This window comes from Leuresthes tenuis, unplaced genomic scaffold, assembly GCF_036924035.1.
Source record: "Leuresthes tenuis unplaced genomic scaffold, fLeuTen1.0.hap1 SCAF_12, whole genome shotgun sequence".
Taxonomy (NCBI): Eukaryota; Metazoa; Chordata; class Actinopteri; order Atheriniformes; family Atherinopsidae; genus Leuresthes; species Leuresthes tenuis.
This window is the reverse complement of record NW_027325366.1, coordinates 27,465,044-27,490,507: the sequence shown is the minus strand read 5'-3', so window position 1 is coordinate 27,490,507 and position 25,464 is coordinate 27,465,044. Positions and strand designations below refer to the sequence as shown.

Sequence of the window (25,464 nt, the reverse complement as noted above, 5' to 3'; positions counted from 1 at the left end):
CAAAATGATCTGTTACACTGAAAACATAATCTCAGATTTTTTTCCTCTGGTTTCAACATGGAAACACATTTGCTTAGAATAAATTACACCATCTGATAAGAAGCCTTACTCATACAAGTTTCTTGAGATCAAATATGATCTTATAAATGTACATAGGCCGAAATCCAAATCAACATTCTTCTTTATATACTTTGAAGTTGACATCAGAATATCCCTGTAGTACACATTGAAGAAGTGTGAAGAGGGTGAGTGTAAATACACACACACATATGTATATATATATATATATATATTTATATATACATATATGTAAAAGAAGAAGCTTACAGTGTTGCACATAGCACATTGCATCACAAAACAGGAAACAGTTTGATTGATGTCTCTTAAGTATGTTTATAGTGTGTGCAACTGGAGCCCGTTCCTGTGCACTCAGCTTCCTGAGGCACTTCAACGTTACCGATGACATTTGTGCAGCATTACTCATTTCTATTTACAGTGTTGTTCAGATCATGTTGAAGATGAAAAGTGTACATGTGAGATGAGTGTCTACTGTGCACTCTGACCGTCCTCCTACATCACGTATCACATCACATAAACCACACATGGCACATTTTGTACAACTTAACTCAGGACAATTTATGTGTCATCTTTTTTGAGGGGTCTGAAAACATTGGAACGAGGAACGAGTGGTTTTCAGTGATTTTTGAGAAGGGTCCACAATATGAATGTTGTGGTGTATAAAAGTGGTACTTTAACAGCGATTTCTGTAAATTATTTTTCACATCCTCTTTTTGAGGACAGGGGATGTTCTTCAGTTGTGATGGTGTGAAATGAGGAATCCCAGGAAGAAGCACCAACAATCAGAGCTTCAGATCAGTCTTTTGACCGCCTTTAACTTCAACCATTCGGTTGTCAACGCCTGTAGTCACTGCACAGAGGCTATGGTTTCAAAGTTCATCCCATTGTTGCAACTTTGCAATTCAAATAGTTCCAAGACTCAATTTCAGACACAACTCTTTTTTTCCGGCAGCTGTATTTTTTAAGGGGTTGTCATGATTCTTGACAGGGTTACACTTTATTACATACAACACACTAACATTGACTGATACATTTAAATGTCAGCTGACAATGCTGTATTCTATGACAGCTGCTAGTAATAAATATTTTAGATTCATGGTTGCCCTTAAACAAGGCACAAAACTGTAAGTGCTCAAATACTGTATATTGTCTCTTTATGAAGTAGATAAGAAACATAGCAAATGTTGTCTTATCAAGGCTGTATTTATGCTTTCATGTAAGTCATGATATTGGTGGTTGAAAGAATTTTAGTGTATGGCATAACAATAAATCAGTTTATTAAGTTTCATGCAGATGTCGCCTTGCTCTAACCAGGAAACCTTTCTTTCAATTTTACTTTCAAGTTCCTCTATGCTCCCTTGAATTTAATTGGATGGACGTATGTAATCAGATATTCTTAATTTAAAATATTTATCTAAATTATTAATGTTCCATAGTCTGAAGAGGAAGGCAGTGCACATCCCACTTCTCCGAGTTGTGGCAGCTCCATTCTTATCCTGCACTTGCACACTCTTTACCGACATACACATCTATCTATTCACTGGCTCAACTGCATCTTGCTGTCCTTGTCCTTCTTTTCTGCAAAGAAAAACTGCAGTCCACTGCAAAAAATATTGGGGCATTTATATAACAGTCATTTCCCCTTTTTAAGTGATGGCCTGGACTGAAAAATGTCTCTTTCTTTCTTTTCTTTTCTTTAATCTTTAAGTGTGTGTGTTTCTTCATTTACAGACACTGACCCACTCGGTTATCCTGCACTCTTCACAGACCACATAGCAGCACCAGTGAAACTTGCAGTTGCAACGTTCGCTCCGCGTTTGCTGCAAAATGTTGTGCCCCCTCCCGCAGCACAGACTCTCACAATTGTCCATCCCTTGGCTGGTCTTGTTGCAGATCCTGCCCTGCGTGCCAGCTGAGTCTGAGCCCAGGTCCCGCTCGCAGAAATCTGGTGACTTTTCGAAATACACCAGTTCGTTAATGCTGGGCCGCCGCCGATGCGTGTGGTGGTGGTGATTGTTGTGGTTGTGCTGATGATGGTGATGGTGGTGATGGTTGTGGTGGTTGTGATGGTTATGGTGGGAGTGGTCCAGCTGTCCGGTGTTCCGGTTGTGAGCCTTGATAAGTGTGGCGATGTGGAAGCGTTCTTTGAGGATTGAGCCCACCACCCGGAACTCTGGAGTGACCTGCCAGCAGGTCTTCAGCTGGCAGCTCCCAGACGTCCCGTGGCACTTACATTTCCTTCTCATGTGGTCAAGCACCACCTGCAAGACACACGGACAGGACAGATAGACAAAATAGAGAGTGGGATGGAGGGAAGAAGTAGGCAGAGGTGAGGGGGTGATGGGAGGGAGGAAAGAAAATGAGAAGGATTAATGACTTTCTTGATTACCAGTTGCATTTTAAGTTCAATAAGGGAATGTACTGAACAATCTAAACTTGTACATGGTTTTCAGTGTACTAAATGAAACAAAAAACACTGCATAAATATTGGTTCCACATTCAGAAATCCAGGTGGTCTTACTCTGAGTATGTTGTTAAACATGGTGATATCAAATAACACGATAGATGCAGGCATTACCCAAACAGACAGTAAAGTCATTATTCATTGTCAGGCATCAAGAAATTACTCCAAGCATGACCCACATGTAGCAGCACATTAGGCATCAGGGCACTACAGTATTTACATATTTTCTCTAATGGTTTAATGCTGCTAAATTAAACCATATTGCTTATCAACACAAGGCAGTGAGTGAAAACATGACCCAACACACAATATTACTCTTTCACAAGGTCTAAAAGTGTAATTTTTGGTGATAATGTCAGCATCTGCATGTTTTAACACAAAAACTTCCCTTAGAGCATAAGCAACACTGCAGAACCCATCCATCCCTGTCACTGGTATCGGTGCACTGACATAAACACACAGAGATATAGACAGACTAATCCTAAATGGCATGAGCCCTGTCTATCTCAGTAATGGGTTTATGCATTTGTGTGTATGTGTGTTCATTTGTGTGTTGGTGTGTGTTTATCCATCAGCACCAGTCCTAAATTCTAAGATCCAATTACCAACAGGAACACCAGGCCACCCAGAGTACTGACAGATGCTACTGCTGCCACCCCTATCAACACACACACACACACGCACACACGCACACACACCCCCATACACACACGGCTTGAACGTTAAAGACATTCTCAACACGTGATGACAATAAAGCTATCATATTATCATGCAAAAAATATGAACCCCTTAAAATTCCTGCATTTGTTGCCTAAAATGCCTAAAAAGGCATACCCAAAGTAAATTTAAAACTGTTCTTGAACCATTTAGAGTAGAGGCATGGTCTGACGGAAATTTTGAAAGTTTGCAGCAGCGAACTATGTGTCTTTATGGATCTAAGACTTGTTGTGTTTTACTCAGTTAACTGGACCCCTTCCAACGTAACAGGACAGTTTTTGATAGAGTTGTATCTGTTCTTGGAATTCTGTGAGGCTTCACAGGTGAGTTGCAAAATCTTTTGTATTTGCGACTGGTTTGACAGGTGTTTACTGTGTCTACAGTTATGCTTGTATCCTGAAATGGCGAAATCATTAGAATCTCAAGAACGTTAGCTTTCTAACAGTGTATAACATGTAGGTACATAGAGAGGGGGGCTGAGGAAAACCTCAGATATTACGTCGGGCAAGACATAGGAACTCGAAGGGGTTAAACAATCATTGCAGCTTTTTGGGGAGAACAGAATAAGAACAGAAGCATAGTGACACGTATGTATGATCTGGTAATAGTAAAGGTTAGGATTAGGCACCCACAATGAATGGAAGTCACTGCAATCTCCAAATGAGTATAGCTGTGCAAGCTTGTGAGTGTGTGTGCGCTTGTTACGACTTGACTATGTGTACAACTTACAAGTTGAGAAGTACTTTTCATGTTTAGAAATTACCAAACCTGTCCTCTTTCCTTGGGTGTCAGATATTGCCTTTCTGCCAAAGCCCCAGGCTCTGAGATGGACACAAGCTGTCCTCCACAAGCACTTCCTGACTAATGTACAGACACCAACTTCAAACACTGCAAATGCTACTCTGGAAGATTTACAAATAAGCAAGAGTCAAGTCGAGGTCCTAATAATGTGGCTGGAGGGAAAGAGGGGAAGTCACAGGTCTGACAATTTTTTTCCACTTCCTTGTGTTTTTTTCATTCACTTTTTTGCTTTTATTTTCACGTGTTGTCCACTATTCTCTTTCATCTTCATAACTACTTGTTTGGGTTTAGTCTACACAGTGTCATGTTTACTGTAGGTTTAGCCACTAAAAGTACTTGGTCAGTCTTTGTAAACAAACCGACTTGGTTAGGTTTAGGAGCATGATTTAGTTTCTAATACACTATCTCATCCTGTTAATTAAAGAAAAACGCTGAGAAAAATAAAAAGACCAAGTAAAATGCATAGAAAAAAAGAGATTTATAAAAGAGTATAGTAAAAAAAAGTGGGAAGAGGTCATGAGCCCTTTAGCCATCCTTCATTTTAATGCAGTTTACTCAGTAACAGTGGATAGGACCACACTCATTTATTAGACTTTATCTTCAGTTTCATGTCAAATACACCTGTAAGGTTTGATAAAGGCATCAAACACAGTTGCAATGTTGTGTAAGCTATTCAGGACCACATTTCATCATGGCTGGTAATTCATAAGTCAAGAATCGTCACAATATCTATGGAGCTGTTAAAATACAATAAACTACTGTTTTGTGCATACTAACAGATAGAGTTATAGATAGAAATTTTTTCAATTTTTTTATTTTTAAGTTTTTTTGTTAGTAAATGCTTATGTCTGGCCAAATATCCATCCTCCCAACACTCAAACCTGCCAGTAATGTAGAGCATTTGTGAAAATGAAATGTTAGAAACCCTTTAGATGGCATACTATAACAATCAAGCAAAATAATGCAAAATATTTTATATTTTGTCTTTGCATCATTGCATTTTTTTTTGTTTATAACATGTTTGGGAAACAGAAAGTGACTTGTAAGTGCACATTTTGGATAAACAGAGCTCTACTGTTATTGAGAGTGTTGAAAAGAAAGTTTAAAGGAGCTGTGATCTGTGGCGAGTAGATACTAGAGGCTGTGAGATTTTATAGTAAACAAACGCTATAACAGTTCAAACAGCACTTGCACTGCAGTTCAGATTGCTGCTTCTGGTTCAGGTTTTACATAGATGCAGCGGCAACCCCAGAATCACAAACGTACTGGCCTTAAACACACAGCAGAGTCTGTAATCATGAAACGCTCCAACCCACTTAAACCTTAAAGACACAAACTGACCTAGGAGTCATAATTGCATCCACATTGCTACTGTTTGATGGAACATTCACAGAAGGATAGAGGTTACTAAGAACTGTACAACAGCAAAAACAGCTACAGAGCTATTTATTTTTGATATGCAAAACCTTTCAGCACATCTTGAAAATATTTAGTATTTAGGTAAATTATTATTAACTTTTATACATTTTTTTATCATTTTATATGAGGTAGGACATTTCTTTCTGAGGCAGACACAAGATATAGATGACTTACTGGCGTTGGGACTGGTCTTCCAAGTCATTTCTATGTCCTTGACATGATGCACACTGGAGAAAATACAATTATCCCCATTTCCAATCACTGGAAAAGCACAGCTGTATATGACTGCTTCATGCCATAAACCCTAAAATGACTATATTAAATCAGAATTGGATTAACATTTAAAAAGTCTGAAATATCTTTAAGATTTTACTTTGTCCCATTCATGAGTGTGGGAAAGCAATATGAAGTCTAGTTTGGCTATTAAAGTCCAAGACTATAAATCAGTTTACACAACAAGAGTTCATGCACAAAGACAAGGAAGCATGAGAAAGCCATTGGTCGGATTTATTATAAAAGTGTGCCAAAGGCTAAACATTTGTTAGACTGAATGAGGTGGCATTTGAACAAAATATTGACTTATCCATTATAATACATTCAACTGGAAACAAACCTTACAGAGCAGGGTCAAGATATTACAATGTTAATATTAAAAATAATCTCCCCCATAGTAAGGGGAGAGGGAGCAGGCTCAGGGAAGGCAGCTGTGGGCCCAGATCATCCATGAACAGGATGCAATAGACCCTTGTTGACTGTCATACATTAGTCACCACTGGAAGGAAGGTTTTACAAGGTTCTGACTCATTGTTTTTAAAATGACAAAAGATTTTGAATTGTAAAGCAGTCATGGGTAGAAACAGAATTTACTGAGTGTGGGACAGGTCATTTTCTAGTGAAACACATGCCACACCAAAATGAGAATGCTATATCCTATTACTTTGGTTTATTCTGTTTGGCATAGCAAGTTAGGTTTAGAACTTCTTCTTATCTCTCCCTCTGACTCGAACAAGTCCAAACTTGATTAGTGAGACCTAAAAACTTTTTTTTGTTAATTTACATATAGGTTTCACTTGCTTGAAGAGTTCACACCTCTACCAATTCATCATCAAAGGAAGAACATCTGTTAGTTCCTTTTCAGGGTGTATTTGTTCATGAAATACACTGTTAGTGTGCTGCACACCCTGCTCTCTGACTTTGCAAGCTCCTAAAACCTCAACAAAAGAAAATAACTGCAGGTGAAATGTGCTTTATGTGTGTGGGAAATACTCTCTTGGCATGAAGATGAAAGCCAAATAGGTACAGCTCAGACCATGAACAAGTGATCGGAAATAAGGAAGCTGTCTGCTCTTGTTCCATTAGAAGTGGTCTGCCAATAAGACATGTGGTCTGATCCACCTGACAAAGATGATAAAGAGCATAAGCTGAGCATAAGCTGAAGACAGCACGTCAATAAAGTCACTCGTTAATAAAGTGAAGGGCAAGAGTGAATGATACATTCAGACTCGATTTTCTAGTACTGAAGGAAAGTACTGAGATCATTCAACTGTCAATTGATCATATTTTGACTACGATGACAGTGTCATTTTTTTTCTTTATTAGTGCTGTATATTTCCCAATTAAGAGCATTAGAAAAAATTTCTAATGATTTTCTGAGAGAGGAAACAGAATCTGTTGTGTGTCTGTCTGTTTGTCTGTAAACAAATGATACAATCACTTACTGTGAAAACAGGAAGTTGTAGATCTCAAGAATAAACCCTGATGAAGTGTAAAGTAAATTTAGATCCGATGGAAAAAGGGGTGACAGGAGGACATGGTCTTTGGGTCATATCTTTGCCGTCCCAACACAGCTTGATGCACAAAGGATGCTTGTGTGAGGTGTGTGTGTGGGTGTTATCACACATCATTTTCCATATAGATAGTAGATAGTAGAAGTCTTTATTGTCACTGTACAAGTACAGCGAGATATCATTTGGAGCAAGCTAACAGATGCGTAGAGTAGAAACAGTAGATAAAAGCAGTTAAAACTGAGTAAAAAGATTATAAAAATATACAACAAATGTAAAAACTAACTAATATATTAATCAAATATACAAACATACCGAACTATTTACAATCACAAGGTGCAGGGTAGGAATATTATAAGTATAAGTATTGCATGACAGCAAAGTGATTAGATCACAGTATGTACCCTATCTGACCTAAAATCACTAACGGCCTCAGCAACGTGATACATGACAAATAAAAGTAGAGCCACAGTTAGAAAAGAGGAAGATACGCTATTTTGTTAACCAGAGAAAATGCATAAATTTTAGTCAAAACAAGAATCCATAATCAAACAGATGACCAATTAAAGGGAGGGAAAAAACGTTTACTGGACTTTTACAGTAGAGTGTTCAGACTAGAGTGTCTTTTACTGTTTGTATCAGAGTCCAATCACACCAGCAGAGTTTTGGATATGTGTGGAGTACATACAACGCTGTAGCATGTCTCTCTGACATTATCACAGGAATGAATGACTAAATCTCTACGAAACTGAAATAATCTAAATCATGTTGCATCTCCCTCTCAGTCATTTTGCTTTGCACTTAACAACAGTAGTAAATTGGGCTATTTCTTACACAGTATGCCACTAAACTCTTTGTACAGGTCACCGTTATCTCTCACCTTAACTGCTGCAATGCTCTTGAAGCAGACTGCTACAGATGGTCCAGAGCAAGGCAATTTGTCTGGTGTTTGATCAGCCAAAAAGGACGTGTTTAGTCATCAAACTCCATTGGCTACCCACTGCTGTCCAAATCAAATTCTAGTCTCTAACATTCGCCAACAGAGGGATTGCCTCATTTGTACCCAGCTACACTCAGTCACACAGTCTCGACCACTGCATTCCACTCTAGAACGTCACGTATCACTCAATATCAATCTTTCAGTCCAGATCATCATCTCATTTGCGGTTCTATTTTACAATCTATTTCTTATAGTGGAACAATATATAGTGTCCCCCCTACCTTCAGGAATGTTAGGAAGACTCATCTCTCTTTAAACACCTCCTCTCCTAACATTTGGAACCCCCTGACATGCCCAACCAACCCTCACTTTACACATCTGCACCAGTTCTTCTTGTTCTCTGTAATTTAGATACACTGAAATACATTTAGAACTTAAAGATCAGGCCAAGGTTTACTGAAACCTGAATGCTGTGCTTTACCTACAAGTTGTTTTGGATAAAAGTGTCAGCTAAATGACCTAATGTGATGTGATGCAAAGTAACATTTCTTGTGCCACACTGCTGCCCAACACCTTACTGAGCTATTTCCAGTTAGTAATTACTTTTATTTGCTACTCATTTGTGTACATTTGTGTAAAGCTTTGCAGCACAAACTAGCAGGAGTAACTATCCCAATGGTCTGGTTATCTGCATTAGACACATCAATTATTAGATATGTAGTCTTTCTAATATTCACTCTAGTTTACACTGTACATACACAACTGAGACGTAATTGCTCCGAAGCCAGTTGTGGACCATAGTTAGAGCAAACATCTGGCACGTTTTAATGGGCCTAGAGAGTAGACAGAGACATCTATAAAACAACCCCAGACAGAGATCAAATACAACATATTGGTGGCAGACAAGTACTGGAAGCTACATAATACAGGAGACCAGGAAAAAGTCAACCCAGACTACTGTGCAATGTGGAGGGGTAGATGAAATAAACTAAAGATCAGAACCATACCACAATGTGATTCTGAGTAAAAAAAAAATAATAATAATTGTAGGGGCATATGCCCAAGATCCAAAATCAGAATTGAACAATAAAAGTTGCAGTTATCTTTACGATATTTTGTAGCATGCCAGTTAAACAATAGTCAAAAATGACAGTGATTTCTTTTTCTTCTTGAACATACAAAGTTAATGAGACAGTTCAATTCCTGCATGCACTTGCCTGCTCCAGCTATGTCGTAACACATATTGTGATCCAGGACGCTGTATGCCAAAGGTGTTTTGTCACTATATTTAAATATTTGGTTGACTCAGTATCGACTCAGCAGTTAGCAGATGGTGATGACCAACAGCATTGGGAAAATCCTGTGGCATGATACACTGCAACAGAAATAACTCATCACGATCAGATAAGAATTTGTTTTTCTTTGCTTGTAACTCCTCTTCGAAGAAGAAAACATTCTCTTCCCCCCTCACTGTCAAATGTGTCACCTCAGACAGTAATGATTTTCTGTTTAACAATAAAACATATGCTGCCTGCAACTTATATGATATGTTCACTACGTTGAAGTACAGAAGTTAAACGATGTCCTTGCCAGTAATAACCATCTTAACTGCCACAGTAAATCTATACCCTATTCACTGTTTTGTTTGGTGCTTTGAAATTAATCACTGGCCAATCCCTGTGTCATCACCACTAACCACATTTGGGGAAATCCTAATCTAATGTCTGCATGTCCCATAGTCGACCCTTTTTGCAGATAAACAGCCGACTAGTCCATTTGCGGCCCTGAGTTTGTCAGTTCAAAGCAAATCTACTAAAGGACCTTAAAGCCGAGCAGAAAGCCGAGGCGATATCAAAGCACACAAACAAATCCCACAGCAACACATTAAACCCAGACATCACTTTAAACAAATCAAACGCCTTTCTTCAAAAGAACTGCTAAGCGTACGCAGACAAACACACACGCTAGCACAATGACATGCAATTACTGCACAAATGCATATATACAGAGTACAGCTTTACTACATAAGAATTTCTGTGTATTTGTGTCTATGTGCACGGAATTTACTCACTGTTAATTGCACACAGTGTCTACAGTTCTCATTTAGAGAGGCTAATAAAATGTTATTACCCACATAAGCAGTTCCACCTGTTGAGCTTTTACTATGAAAGATTTGCCACTGTGTATACTTGTGTATACACACGTTTACTTATGTGCATAAGTAAAACAGAGAAGTTAGTAAGGGCTTTAGTTTTTATGTGTGCATGTGCATGCATTGAATACATACAGATTGGATCCCGTTCCTCTGTATTGTCAGGAATAGTCCACATACCTCTGATTGAATTAAATGGCCTCTGCAGAGCAGAGGACAAACCCAGCACACATACTTTGTGATCTAACACACTTTGTTTTTTGTGTGGGTTCTGAGTCAATGAATTACCATTAATGGCCTCTTAAGAGCAGTTTATCATTGCTAAAGAGTTAAATTAGCCATAAAAGGATCTGGAAGTCTCAGTAATGTTGGTCTGAGTGGATCTCGAATGGGAGTTGCTCAAATTCATTCTGACTTATAAATCTTTCTGGTGGGGCAGTGTTATGACTTGACAAACAGAAATTTAGTCCTTGATTGTTAGATTTTTTCCAGTTGGTCGCAGAACAAGGCAAATGTGGTTGAATTTAATCACAAGCTATTTCCTCTGCAAACAGTTTTGCATTACAATACAATTTGTCTTTTTACTCATTATTTTGATCTAACAAGGTTTATCTTCTACAATTGATTGATTGTGTCATCTTTGTTAACTCATTTTGCTCTGTAGGTAATCTTCTAAGATTTAAAGTCCCTCTTTTTAACATCCCGTGCCTAAATATTCCACCAAACATGAAATGTATAACATAAATTATAAAAAAGAGGAAGTGTTGTTTCATTGTGACTTTAAAAGTCAAAGCATCCTTCTGTGGTAGCCTGTCACACTGCTGAACCTGTGCTCTCACTACTGAAACTCAACCAAAATCAATAAAATACCAAAGACATAGGTACCAATATGAATATGATTGACAAGTATTTGGAGTGTCAGTGCAAACATTTAATTCTGTACTGGTGCTTTTGTCAACCATTAAGTTTATCATTGAGTCAACCATCTTTACATACTTTGTTACTGTATATAGCCCCTCACAAACCCATATAATTTGGGGCCATTTCACAGTTTAACATATATAGAGTAGTATTTTTCACAAAGTTTATTCTCATAGACCTGTCAGCCAAAAAAAAATGGCATATCTTATCATAATGCTCAGTGTGTCCTATCTTTTTGAGGAAAATGGAAAAATAGAGAACAAAAGAAGTGGATAGCCTAAAAAAACAATTTACAGCAGATGAACAGTTTCTAAAAGTGATGTCCTTAAGAATTTGAAAAGAAATCCAGCAAAGAACAGAAACAGTTGATCCATTGACACTACCCAAGCCTCATCAGAAATGGTCTCCATGGAAGGGTGCCTGTCAAGAAGCCATTCTTAAAGAAGGGAAACAGGGAGAAAAGGCTGAGCTATGCCAAATGACACAAGAAGGGAACTGAAAATCAGTGGCAACAGGTCTTATGGAGGGATGAATCCTCCCCAGAGCCCGGACCTCAACATTATTGAAGCAGTGTGGGATCATCTTGACAAAGAACGGAACAAAAGGCAACCAACATCCAAAGAAGAGCTTTGGGATGTTCTACAAGAACCCTGGACAACTATTCCTGAAGATTACTTAAATTAAATTAAATTATAAGAAAGCTTGTCTAAAAGGCTTCAGACTTTGTTAAAGAATAAAGGTGCTCATACCAAATATTTACTTTCAAGTAACTGTGTTTTCGCATTATATGCTGTATTTCAATTTATCTTTACACATTTCAATGCATCACTGCACTCATTTTTCTTTGTTGTAAGCTGTATCCAAAAAAATGAAGGGTGGCTTAACTTTTGCACAATACTGTACATATTTAAAAAGAAGGGTGAAATTGGGTAAAATGGACAGTTTCCATCCTGAAATGCTGCAACCCATCTCGCATTACTCCCCTGAAGTCAGGCACTGATGGTAAATTGTAATTATCAGAATATGCTTGCCAGTAAGACAGCAGACTTTTGCATAGGCAAGCATTGTCACCACCTGCCTAATGAGTAGACAGGATTCAACAGAACCTCGATATGGCTCTCAGCTCTGCAACATGAACATAAGGAAATGTGCCAAGCGTTTGTTTTGAAGTGTGGTCTTTAAACGGTATATAAGAATACTTAGAGGTGAGGTAAAAAGCTGTAAGCAAGAGATTTATTATCAGATGATGTTTCATTGTTTCAAAAGTGCTCATTTATCTATTGAGTGGTTGTATACATGTTTACTGGAAATTAATGGCACCACTAGGAGCTAAATTTGCAGGAAAATTATATATAATGGAGGTAATCTATATTCAGAATTTATTCTAAACAATGTGAGTGCTATAAATTCCTAAGTTTAAAAGAGTGTCTCATGTTATTTTTTCACTGTAATATTTTACCCTTATCAATATTTCATATTAGTAATTATAAACTTGTACTTTACACGTATGGTGTTACTGATGTAGTGACATAATTTGTAGATACCCTGCTTGTTCCAAATCCTACTGGAGAGAAGTTGGAGGAGGGAGAGCAAAAAAGGGGAAAGAAGGGAGGGAAGGAAGGGCGAATCTCTTTCTACTTTCCGCCCCACTGTTTGAAGTCTAAAATCTTTTGCAGGGTTTTAAACATCTGTTTCCAAACTGCCAGCAGTCACTAATTAGGGCTAAAAACAAGACAGGACGCCGTGAGAACCCTGGGGTGGGCATGAGGCAACATGCACACCCCGCGAAAAAACCACCGCATTCCTCTGCTTAAAGACTGCTTCTCTGAAAGGAGTGAGTGGGGCAGGGGGGGGGGGCTGGGGTGGAGGGAGGTGAAGTGGTAGTAGTGGTGGGTTGGTGGGAGGAAAGACAGAGGAGATGGGTAGGCGTTATTTTAAGGCACCACCTGTCAGGGTTTTCTGTTTGATACACGGATCCATGTGTGCACATGTATATGGGTTCTATGTGGTCTTAATAGGACTTTATTGGGCCTTTCAGTAACACTGGAAGTCATAAGATGTGGGGCATTTTACTGTAACAGCTCTGCAATGACTCACAAGTTTGTTCTTCATCTCCCCCGCCTTTTTCTGACTGTCATCCCCCTTCATCTTTTTGGTCTCTCTTTCACTCCTTGATTTTGTATTCAGTTCATTGCAGTTTTTATTCACATTTAGAATAAGAAATCATGTGAATAATAAATGGTGAATGGAATTGGTAAAAATGTAAAGAACCTCCAATAATGTTAAAGAATATGTATCTACTTGCTTGAGGTGGTTTTTTCCAGTTTAAAAAAAGAAATTATGTATATTAGGGAGAATAAGAACTACTTTAGGAATCACGTCTGACCTAGTAAAGATTAAAATTTCCCTAAATATGACGTACCAGGCATTTCAAGACATAACTTCTGAAGAAGACATTTCTCCATTTTACCCTTATGGATGTTCAACATGGTATTTGTTGTTTCTTTTTTTATTTAAGAGGTAGGAGCCCTAGTTTTCTGTTAGGACAACTACTTCTTCTACTGAATTACAATCACTGACAACACTCTAGCAACACTACGCAGCCTAGTTTATTCACCATAAATCACTTTATGGAAACATGTTATTCACATTTTCTTTTTGCTTCCCTTGTGAATGGAAACCCAGCTTGTGAGGAAATTATCTCCAGTATGTGGTGAGCTGTAACAAATCTGGAGAGCAGAGGATCAGGGGATCTGGTGGTATTGTGCTGAAAACATTTACAATTAAGCCCATTCTCCATTAAATCACATATTAAGACCATTTTGTAAGTTTGACGACATAATAGGGATCCTCCCCTCCAGTCTAAGTTAAAGTTTGGAGATATTTACAGTTATCAGATTAACGAAATTAGATAAATCAGTTGAAAAAGACTAGCTTGGAACTCCACCAAGATCATCAGAGGCCATCAAGATTGAGTCAGAAAGCAATGCTGGAGCTCTCAGTTTTAGTTGTAGCGATTGATTTAATTGATTATTCTGAGTCAACATGTTGCTTGATTGATGGGTGCATGTGCTGCTATGGATACAAATATGTGGTAGTATACTAACACCAAGAACAGTGTAGAGTCTGAGAAGCATTCTGAAAATAATCAAAATGAACCTGAGTGGTGCAATTTTTTAGTTTGTGTTTCTGAGTTTTTGTTATGTTTGTCATTATGCTCCAGTAGAAGGGCATTATTCAAAGTCAACAGTCAAGATGCATATATATATATGTACAATATATATACAATACAATTCCTCAGAAGAAGAGATGTCTCAGTGTCTTGTTTAATAGCATTTTATCTGTTATACCTGAAATGTGTTTGCTGTGAGACAATATGTAAGTCGTTGTGCTATCTCCAAGTGTTTAATTATATGGAAGGCTGTGGCATTAAGAGGGAGGAATTAAAAACAACATACACGTTAGCATCCTGTGATCCTGCATGTTATTAAGTTTCACGACCTTACTCACCATATCTAAACAAAACGAGGAGGTCTCAAAAGAAAAATGATTCTCTTTCCTTGGCTCAGTAAATCATTATTACTCATGTCATGTCAGCCCGCACCCGTGTTTACTCCCATGTCCACAGCACTGATTGGAACTTATGTCTGCGTGTATGACTATTTCTACCACTGCAGCTACTACTACAGGGACGCCAGCTGTTGTTGCATTCGGTTGACGAGCGTCACATTTGTGTTTTGTCTGCATAATCAAGGAAACCAGAAGTAAACTGATGAAAAGATACTGGCCCAAATTACTCAGGAGGAAACAGAGAACAATGAGCAATTTACAGTTGCTTCTTGTCTCTGTGGCACCACAGTGCTGGATGTTGCCAAGGCTTATCATTGTCATTTACATCTTTCTCTTGTGTCGCCCAAGGCAAAAGCCTTCAGAACTGGACAGCAAAACAATGTTGGAAAATACAGTATATCAAGATGGTTTCTACTGGTACTTTTATGTATTGTGCCCAGTTAAAAAATAGCCATTTGGATGTGACAAATGTCTTGTAAAAATCAAATCATTACATGCACATAGTGGTGTTTTTTTTTTTGACAAAGGGTATCATCATTACTCTTTGACCTGCAAGGAAGATGTGCAAAATAGATTACTATAGGCATCTTTACAATCTTTCAAAACTCAAGAGGGAACAATGAGCAACAAATACCAAAAAAAAAGATCAAAAGTAAAACAGAGAAATCAGAACTGTGAAGTTATGTTTGTGTATATACAGTATAATGCCCTTCCTGTATTACTTCTTCTAGTGCTATTCCTGTTGTGTAGAGATGTCACTGTCAGAGTGATTATGCCTACTGTTTTGGAAGAACACTGCACTGCATTCCTATATATATACGCTGTTATGCTGCTGTGTTGCTGTCACAATTCACTTCTACAATAGCCATCATGTCAAGCATAATCGTGGATTAAATGTCCAGAATGCTTATCTGCATACTAATGTTCTCACTGATTTGAATCAATGATTTTAAACCTTTTTTCTTTTTTATGGATGACCCCATTTTCAAAGATGTTGTTTTGTGCCATAAAACTAAATCTATTAAAAAAAATCCTGTTTCAAACTGTTCCACCTTGATGAAATAAAAGACACTGATTCTACTCGACTAGGAAAATTCTTAACTTCTGTTGACTTTTAATGTAGAAGTGTAAAAAATCAATAGTTCCTTCAAGTTACAAAAGTCAATCAGTCCCATGGAGCTCTATAGTAACTTATTTTACAGCAGAAATAAACATGTTTATGCCTTTTGTTTTAGTCTAGAGAGCTGTTTACTCAATTTATAACAACTGCCGCTGTGAGTAACAGATAGGCCCTGTGGCCAATAGGCATTGGATATGTGTGATATTCTTGCTTTCTCACATAGATCCTTTGCATGTCAGCTCTGGCTAAAATCCATGGTAGTGATGACCAAATGTCAAAGTCCAGGCCTCAAACAAGGAGTCCACAAACCAATGGTTTACATCATGGTGGACATACATCCCTCATGTACAGTTTCATAAGACAAACACTAGACTTGTAGACCCACTAACAGCCAGATGGGTTTGTTGCATTGCTAACTGAAGACAATGACAAAATCAAAATAGATTTAAGTTTCTGAAACAGGTTTCTTTAAGATTGAAAACAGGAAGTTATTTGGATACAGTGGTTCAAATGTAAAGGCTTTTATATGTCCCCTACTCAAAGGTAGGGATCAACATCCAGGTGAAAGTAGACTTCCCAAGCCAATACCACTCTGGTAAAGTTACTGCAGCAGCCACAAAAGAATTTAAGTATTCCGAAGCACTGTTTTGCTAAAGCTATTAAAAAAAACGAATTGAAGTATGTAAAATGAGTAATTTGTGTGCACGATGTGGTTAAATTGAAGTTGATCTCATTGTGCAGTGTGCTGAACTGAAACAGTGATGCGCAAAAACACTCACCTGCCTTCCAACTCTGTTATTATGCAGCCTCATACGAGCATGAATGTCTTTGTAGGTCTCGCGGGCATCCAGAAAATCCCGCGAGAACTTCTCTCCAAATTCCACATCAGGGCTGCATCCGCCCCACTCCCAGGAGTCCTGGGGCCCCGGCAGGTCAGCAGGGAAGTGCTCCATGACACCATGAACCATGCCCTTCCCTCTATGGATGGCCTCTAGCTGCAAGTGGTGCAGTTTGATGCGAAAGGCTTCCTCATCCCCACGTCGCTTCTCGTCACAGCCACATGCTTTCAGTTTGCCCATGGAGCAGGCATTGGCCACCGCGTGCACTACACCTGCTGCAGCGATAGCATATGCAAAGGCACTCTCTCTGAAACCTGTTGGTACAAGAAGAGGGTAGAAATTGTGTGATATAGGCTGATGTTGATATAAATGGTTATTAGAAGGACCACAGTCAGGAAACAGGATTTTGGACAGAAATGACAGGAATATGTTTAAAATAAAATTGTGATAACAGTGTCTAGTTCAAAACATGTTCTCAGTTAACATAGCTATTACTAAGGGATCGTTGGAATTTACGCCATCCTATCAGTTGTTTTACTGCTAGGTCCAAAATGACACAAGCATCATATGCAAACTGCAAAAGTTCACATTAGGACTATGTAGGTTATGGCAACGTGCCATGGAATTCTAAAAGCTATTGTGGAGACATTTTAAGTGTTATACTGTACGATGAAGAAATCCAAATAACCTGCAGGCAGAGCATACCACTCTATGTATCATGAGCCTGTCAGATGACATGAAAACTGAAAACTGCATTTTCTTTACAAGGATCCATCTTCACAATGATGTAACAAAGGTGGTAGTTGCACATGTATTTCTTATTTAAATGACTATCAATTAAACTTGTTTTATTTAAAGTATTACAACATCAAGATGCACAATTTCTCTCATCTTAAAATGCCCTGAAAGACCACCAGTGTCATGCTTGGCGAGTTTGCACTTCATCGCTTTATTGCATCTTAGCATTCTTTCTTTCATACAAGATAAACAATATGCAAGACAGTTGCTTATAAAACAAGAGGAAACACCTGGGACAATAGCAATTATTGTTCCAAACAATTACATATTTCTTCTCTGAGGACCAGCTGAGCATGAACAGACCCCCACCACTCCTATTAGATGATGCACAGGGGAGTTAAACATTGTGACTAAAAAGGGATGTGTCTCCTTCTGTCTGTCCTACTGGTCAGAAACAAGATATTTAACTGTGCGCCTTACTGCACTCTGTACAGAGTTGAACTACTGCATATAAGCGAGGAGCAGTGTTAGTGACATTGTTGACGATCTAATCTGATCTAACTTTCTTCGTTATACAAGAGTCTTTCATCTAGACAGCAACTGTTAGTCGCAGACTTAGTCGCTGACTTTTTTTCTGGCTTAATGGTAGCTGTAGTTTGATCCCTTCACTATTTTGAGCATTTCAAGCATTGCAATCTACCCACTGAGCTTAGAGGTAGATTATGCCATACTGCAGCTTTTGCCTTGTAATCACTTCAATATTGTCTCCAACAGATTACTGCAAGAAGAGTTAAGTAAACATCTGTGTGCATGTTGTGTCTACATGTAATGTGTAATTCATTTAGTATTTTCATCAGAACACATATTTTCCTCCTTGATTGCAAGTCTAACTTGCTTCCAGCACTTGTAATGAGTGCACCTCATGTGTAATGAGTGCACCAACAGAGAGCAGCTCCATAATTCTTAAGACTAATGTTATAGTAGACTTCTCTAACACACACATGAAGACACACATGCGCAATCATCCTGTCTACATTGATATAGACAAAGAAATCCATGTCCAATTGTGGAATCCATGAATATCGAAAGATGAAGAGCGACAGAAACACTTGCACTTGTACCCTCTGTGGTGTTTGTTGTTACATCTCAGCTTACTGCCTGTGAAGGTGCCCTCAGGTTCTGTAAAAGCGGCCCCACTAGCAGCCACTTACTGGTTTAGAAAACAGTGAGGATTAGAATGGAAACTTGTAAAGAAAACATGAAAAGAAACCAGTCAGGGGTTTATAGCACAGTGCTTGAAGGGGAAATGATTCAGGCTGCTTGTTGGAGTCAAATAAAAAAACTATTAAATGGAGCTGCCCCTTTTTAGAACTGTTTGAGGTTATATCCTTCTTTATACATGTTTTTAAAAAAGTAGTGCTGTTTTGTTTTTGTGAGATATGGTGTAATGTTTGACGCAGTTGCTGCCATGCTGACCTTCTTTGCTCAGCATACTTAATACTGAACACATAAAAAGTCAGAGGCAGCCTAATAAGGAGTAAATGAGAGATTCACACACTAAGCAAGAGTTTAGTTTTGGCAAATTTGCAAATGTTTTAGAGTCTTCGTATTTTCCTCACATTCCAGCCCAGTCTCGTGAAAATTTGTGAAATAGTCACAAAAAGAAAAACATTTCATTAATTCGAATGGAAAACAACTATGTGTGTGTTGTGATACCCAGCGTTACTTTTCTGTATTTCTGAGATGGAGGTTTAGGTGCATCTAGCATTTTTGTGTCAGTTCCACATAGGGCCGTCTTTTTCTTTGCAGTTTGAACATCAATTCAAAGACGGAGAAACTTCTCTGCAGCCAGTTTGGATATTTTTTTTATTAAAACAGACTGGCAGTTTTCACAGTAACACGTCTGAGATTTGTTGGAGATTTGTTCTTATGACAGTGGTGTTACATCACACAACTGTTAAGGGCAAAAACAATGATAAAATTATCTGGTCTTACTTTGATGTAAAAAGAAAAGGGAATAGTAAAATTAGGTACAATTCTTAAAGTTATGACCTGAAGCCATGGGTCTGACAACCATGGGTCTTCCATTGAGGGTGTGAGATTCCAACCAAATCTTCTTCCGTATTTATGCAGACTTTTTCTTCTCATCACAAAAACCCACAAGTCAAAACTTATTAAACTTACTTTCACAGCTCTCTTGTTTGATTTAACTAAACAAAGATATTTATTTCTCTGAATACTGGCTTTCTTTTCTTAGAGTTGGATTTACTCTAGTCTTGGGTCATGTTTCTGTCACAAAACTGTTTAATAAACTTTCCTAAGATCCAGATTTTTTTTTTTAGAGAGAGGCAGGCACAGTAACTTTTGAGATTTCACTGACTATATATATAATTTGGCTCACTAAGTCACAACCTCCCCCCCTCCCTCCTCCACCCTACCACCTTGACCTGCACAAGGTGGAAGAGAAGAGATGGCACTTAGGCACATCCTCCTATACAGAAAGCCTGTTTTAGCTCTTGCCCTGCTCTGCTCTGGGCTCTGCGACGCAGGCCCCCAGAAGACTGGGAACAAATCAATCTAACAAATAATTCACTGGCTGCGGCACGCCCGGCTGAACTGATGGCAGAGGAAGTGGCAAAATGAATTAAAGATTCAAAGGAGACTGTCACTTTCTGTTACAGAAACCGACTAAACAGGTTTATGCTTTTGCCGCCGAGAGTTGGGAAAGTGCTGAGAGCAAATTCACAAGTACTTGCTCTGGCAAGGGAAGTAAAAGCATTAGGAGCAGCCCAGCGAAAGAGGAAGACAGGGAGAATGAAAGAAAGACAGAAAGAGATGGACCAATTTCTGTCTGTCTGTCTCTTGCTTGGGTTCTTCTTTAGCCTAGTTTTTCATGCAAGCTGAGCAGGAAGGAACAGCCCACAGAAGTTATGAGAGACCAACAGCAGATAGATCCGCGGCAGAGCCTGAGAAAATCCAAGCAGCATCTGATGCATTAAAATTAGACATCAAAATAAACATTTCATTGAGGAGCATCTGATAGCCTACCAATAAACTTTATAGATATGAAAAAAGATCTGCAAGAATATTTGAACAAGTGAGGCTCCAACAACAGTTGTTTTGTAAGAGAGATTCTTTGCTATGAACACTTTTAAAAACCATAGATAAACATTCAAAGAAAATAATAGTCTGGCACTCACAAGTCTCATGCGAGATTGTCAGTTATTTTTCTACAGGCAGTTACGCTGAAAGCCCTCCCCAGTTCCGTCTAATCCATGTCTGTAAACATGCCACACTGAAAGCACTGTCGCTCTGCAGTAGCTACATGCAATAATGGCTGCAGCATGTTAACTTGTATCCATTTTTTAGCTTCTGAAGAAAGGATTGTATCAACTTGAAACAGATGAATCATCTGATTTAAAGAGGTTGTTTATATCAGTGGTTTGGAGTTTCTGCTCCCGAGGCAAACCAGGGATGCCAGACAACCAGCAACTGACTATACTAATAATGACAAACAGCCTTTAAATGAGTCAGTGAGGGGTGAAAGTGTGTGTGAGCATACTGTAGTCATTTTTTTTCTGAAGTCCCTTTGAGATGATAAAATGTATTCTTCAATTCTACTGCAACAAAACCAAACATGGTACAACCACAAGATAAATTATTGCAACAGGATCTGACATATTTTTTTTCCTTTTGTTTGTGTAAAATAGAATAGATAAAAAAATCACAAAGTTCATACCACTTTTTGAAAGAGGACTTGATCTCCACAATTCTCCACAATATCAAAAATATGTGTTTTTCACATTTCTCAAAGTTTGAACAAGACACTCACTGTTCATATTAGCTAATGCAAAAATGTCTTCTAATTACTCAAACTCTTCTGCAAGCCCCTTAAATGCCAAATACAATATAATTCTGTCTTGAGGACACTCTCAGTCTTCGCTTTCTGAAAAATGAAAGTGAACTAACCCCAAGACTCAAACTACCAGCCACATTGTGCATTTGTCTGTCAAGCCAGGTGCTCAGGCTACAAAGAAATTGATGCCTTTTCCAGTCCATAACCTGGTATGAGAACATTTGAAGGCTTCTCTGCTGTAAAGATCCTCTTTCATCCTTTGTGGCCCACTTGCAAAGCTCCAAGCACAACAAAGCAACAGAGAAAACTGATCTGCATGAGGTTTGGTAATCTGGAGGTGACTAACTGCTTTTGAAGTTATCTTTTCTTTTATATATGTCATTGAAAAGCAACAGTAAGGTGGTTAGAAAAGAAACATCAGGCTGCTGGTGACTAACGATAACCTGACCATTTGGAGGACGGCATTGATAAATTTTACCTAAGGGGAATATGATCTCTCTTTATAGTCGTGTTTGAAGAGTAATATTATATTATCTCTTGTTTTGGACCTTTTGTGTCTCTGTGCCAGTTAATCTTGCTAAGCTTATCCTTTCAAGGTGCTTCATTGAAGTGTGTTTGAGGAAAAAACCACACTCTGAAAAACCAAATTTCAGTTTGGTAACCTGTGATGAGATTTCAACTTTAAAGCCCAGATCAATCTCCTCTTTATGTAGGCTTTCAAATCGGATGCATATGATAAAAGTTCTATGATAGGTATTTTGCAACTTTCCCCAAACTCTGCCATATTTTTATGTGGAAAAAAGCAAAATGCCAGCAAAACAGGAAGAGACGGAACCTCAGACAGTGACTGAAAAACTAACCTCTTTTAAACACTATGCTGTCGTATGGTATTTTGTTTCTAGTCTCCAGGCTAGAGCAGTTCCAACGGTGCCCTCTGAACTGGTACTGGCACTCATGGATGGCAATCTGGATTCCCTGGATTGCTGAAGCCGTCACGTCTGGATTACGCATGCACACCTCCAGCTGGCGCCTTGTCAGGCCTGGCAGTGTCAGACACACTGTGTTGGCATTCAGGATCGGTTCGATGTTGGGGAGCTTCAGGCCCAAGATTTCATTGGAGTCCACCCTGCATGGAGCACACAGGTCAGGTTATTGGCAGGACGAATGCGCAACTCAAACCTTCTGTTTCTGTTCTGCTCACATTTGTTAGGCTCTAAAGTCTAGTTAGGACTAGTAGGGTGTCTACTAATGCTTCTCGGGTGTGACCCCAATGTTCAGTTCCCACACTAACTATAAGATGCCCCAAGCTGATGGTTGATTCCTGTAAAACCTAAAAAATACACTTATACTGCGAGTTAAAGCTTGTAAAAACTTCTCCAGATGCAGGCGGTTTGAGAGGGAAGTATGCTCTCAAATCTGCGAGTATGCTTTTGTTTTTCAGAGTCATTCAGTTTTTAATACTACAAAGTTGTTGCCAAATGATGAAAAAAAAAACTAAAGTTAACTTTGATATGTGAAGGTACAGGTGCTTAATGTATCTTTTTTTAAAAAGCTATAGGGTAATATTGGTTATATTAGGTTTCTAAAACATGCATGTGTTATTTCAGGTCTTTTTTTAGCCTCCTGTCTGTCATCCTCATAAACAACCAAAGATAACTCACGCAGAGAAGAAAAAGCTTAACACCTGCCTTCCAAAATTACCAGAGGAACACATTTTCTTATTATCTAGGATATAAGGTGTGTCTCTACACTCAACTCTGTAATGTCTCTGTTGCAAATCAATCATGCGAACAACAGTAATTCAGCTGACAGCGGTCCCTGAGCTCTTTCCTACTACACAGTGAAACAGAAACAGTAACAAGGAAAACACAGGCTACGCTGATGATGGCTTGAGAGCTAAAAAGTGCTTTGGTTCACTTTTCATTGTCATTATGCGTAAAACACAGGTTGTTTGAGTAAAACACGAAGTCCTCTAGAACAAGCAGTCGAGAGCACGAGTAGCTTGCGGAAAACACATAAACCGTATCTGCACACACAAGCACTCTTTGACATGCACACACAAATACCAAGGTGTGAGGAAGAGTGTACAATTACTGCAGCGCACGCGCCGCTTTGCACAGTTTCTACAACACGTGTAACTCATGCAAGTCTTGCAAAAAGAAAAAAAAAACACTTAACTCATTATTCCTGAACTACCTTGTGCTCCCTAAAGCAACCAGTAGCTTTGGTTTTACTTTAAAATCAATAACTACAACTTGCCATGACATGTCGTTCATATGCATGGCAGTGCGGTACTTTGAAGATGGCTTTGAACAGTGAGCACCTGAAATTCCAGTGACAGTTGCTACCTGTTGTGTTTCCTGCTCTCATAGTAGAACAACTGCTGTTGCAGAGGGTGATTGTTTTATAATGAGAGTGTACATGGGAAGCAAATATTTTGATAGAGATAGCTATAAAATCACTTTAAAAAGTTTTCATACTTTATTTTTTTATGCTTTATTTGATATCATCGTTAAGCTTCAAATAGTGCGGATTATTCAACATTTACCTAAGTCTACATTAATGAAGGATGACTTTTGTGTTGGTAAAGCTGATAAACATTTATTTACCATGTCTTATTGATAACGGATTTCCTAGTGCAATTTAGGTAGTTTTATGTAATGGTATACTATATTTTTACAGGGTAAAGTAACTCGAAGGGCAAAAGGGTCTTTAAGTGTATTAAAACGGCACAGTTTGAACTCAAACATCTCCTACTAATTAAACTCACCTTTTATCCAGGAGGCAGATAATCACCAAGACGCATGTCAATCTGAAAACTGAGTGCTCCATTTTTGTACCTCGTGACAACATGAAAAACGAGTTTCAAAAAGTTGGAGAAATGGAGAGAGGAGTTTAATTCAATCTAATTCCAATATTCCGCCTCTGAGTTTAGGCATGAAAAACAGAAGTGGTAAGGTCCTGCTAAAAGTTAGCGCCGGACTTGACAGCTCTTACAACCCTGAGTCCAGATGTGCCAGCCAGCGGCGAGATACTCATTCAAAAAAAAAAAAAAAAAGAAAGAAAAAGAAAGAAAGAAAGTTTCTTCAACCTCCTAATTTACAGACTGGCAGAAGTTGCTACAAGTTTGATAAAAAAAAAGTTGACGTTTTCCTTCTCAAATACATCCGCACTCATGCCGGTATCTCCGCCTCCGAGGCTTCAGCATTCATAAAACATCTGAGAGAGACGACAGAACTTATAGGCGCTCTAAATGAAGTCTGCTTGACTAGTGATGTTTCGGTGCGCACCGATAGTCCTCTAAACTACTGCTCTTAGTGCTTCGCCAGCCCACTTTTTTTGCGTCACTCGGGGAGTAGGAGAGCGCCGAGGGAGGTCAAGTGCCTCGTTAAAGCAGGATAGAGATCCTTGAAGATAAGGACAACAGAAACACTTAGCCTGCGCCCTGTGTGAAGCGGAGCAGTTATATCCACCGGAGGAGCAATGCTTAGGATGAGGATGGTGATGAAAAACTGGTTCAAAAAACAAAACTTTAACCAGTGCTTGGTTTCAAGAATTGAACAGATTATCATGCAGATGAATTTACAACAAAGAAAAAAAAAGAAGAAGAGGAGTATAGTGATTTGTTACAGAAACTCAAACTCAGTGAGGTCATGATTGTGAAAGGCCACTAGATTAGCTCTGTTGTTTTATTTTTCAGTTTACCATAATTATGGTAAACTGAAAAATAACTCAACTACTCAACTACTTTGTTTATGTGCATTCTGCGAACATTCACAGGATTCCTGTGTCTTGACACAATGATGCAACCAAAGGCAAATCATGTTCAATCCCTGTTTTAATGGTTAGCACCCCCAGGCTTTTCCCCACCTCTAGAATTTAAAGGTCACTTTATTGATTTTGTGCCTTTAAGTTAATGTTGAATTATGTAAGAATATGTACAATAGATGGGATTGCGGTTGTTGTTTTTTGTTCTTTTTGATAGTCCTTAACTATTAAAAACCTTAGATAATTCTTAGATACTTAACTCACTTTCATCAAGGTACCCTACATATATGTTTATGT

General features: G+C 38.5%; 1 protein-coding gene across 1 annotated transcript; it reads right to left on the bottom strand.

Annotated features, from left to right (window-relative positions):
* Nucleotides 1-1,301: 1,301 nt before the first annotated feature.
* wnt10a (wingless-type MMTV integration site family, member 10a) lies at nt 1,302-24,459 on the bottom strand. The gene is made up of 4 exons (XM_072397337.1): nt 24,170-24,459; nt 22,260-22,525; nt 16,746-17,119; nt 1,302-2,339 (listed from the first exon to the last, which is right to left on the bottom strand). Exons 1-4 carry the CDS (start codon nt 24,250-24,252, stop codon nt 1,800-1,802), a joined length of 1,263 nt encoding a protein of 420 aa, XP_072253438.1. The 5' UTR covers nt 24,253-24,459; the 3' UTR covers nt 1,302-1,799.
* Nucleotides 24,460-25,464: the final 1,005 nt, after the last annotated feature.

Excerpts from the sequence above, each read along its gene's own strand:
- wnt10a (XM_072397337.1), bottom strand. The coding sequence starts at position 24,252 with ATGTTGTCACGAGGTACAAAAATGGAGCACTCAGTTTTCAGATTGACA. Across the intron at positions 17,120-22,259 it reads CAGCATAGTGTTTAAAAGAG|GTTTCAGAGAGAGTGCCTTT; the intron begins GTTAGTTTTTCA and ends TTGTACCAACAG. Across the intron at positions 2,340-16,745 it reads ATAACAGAGTTGGAAGGCAG|GTGGTGCTTGACCACATGAG; the intron begins GTGAGTGTTTTT and ends TGTGTCTTGCAG.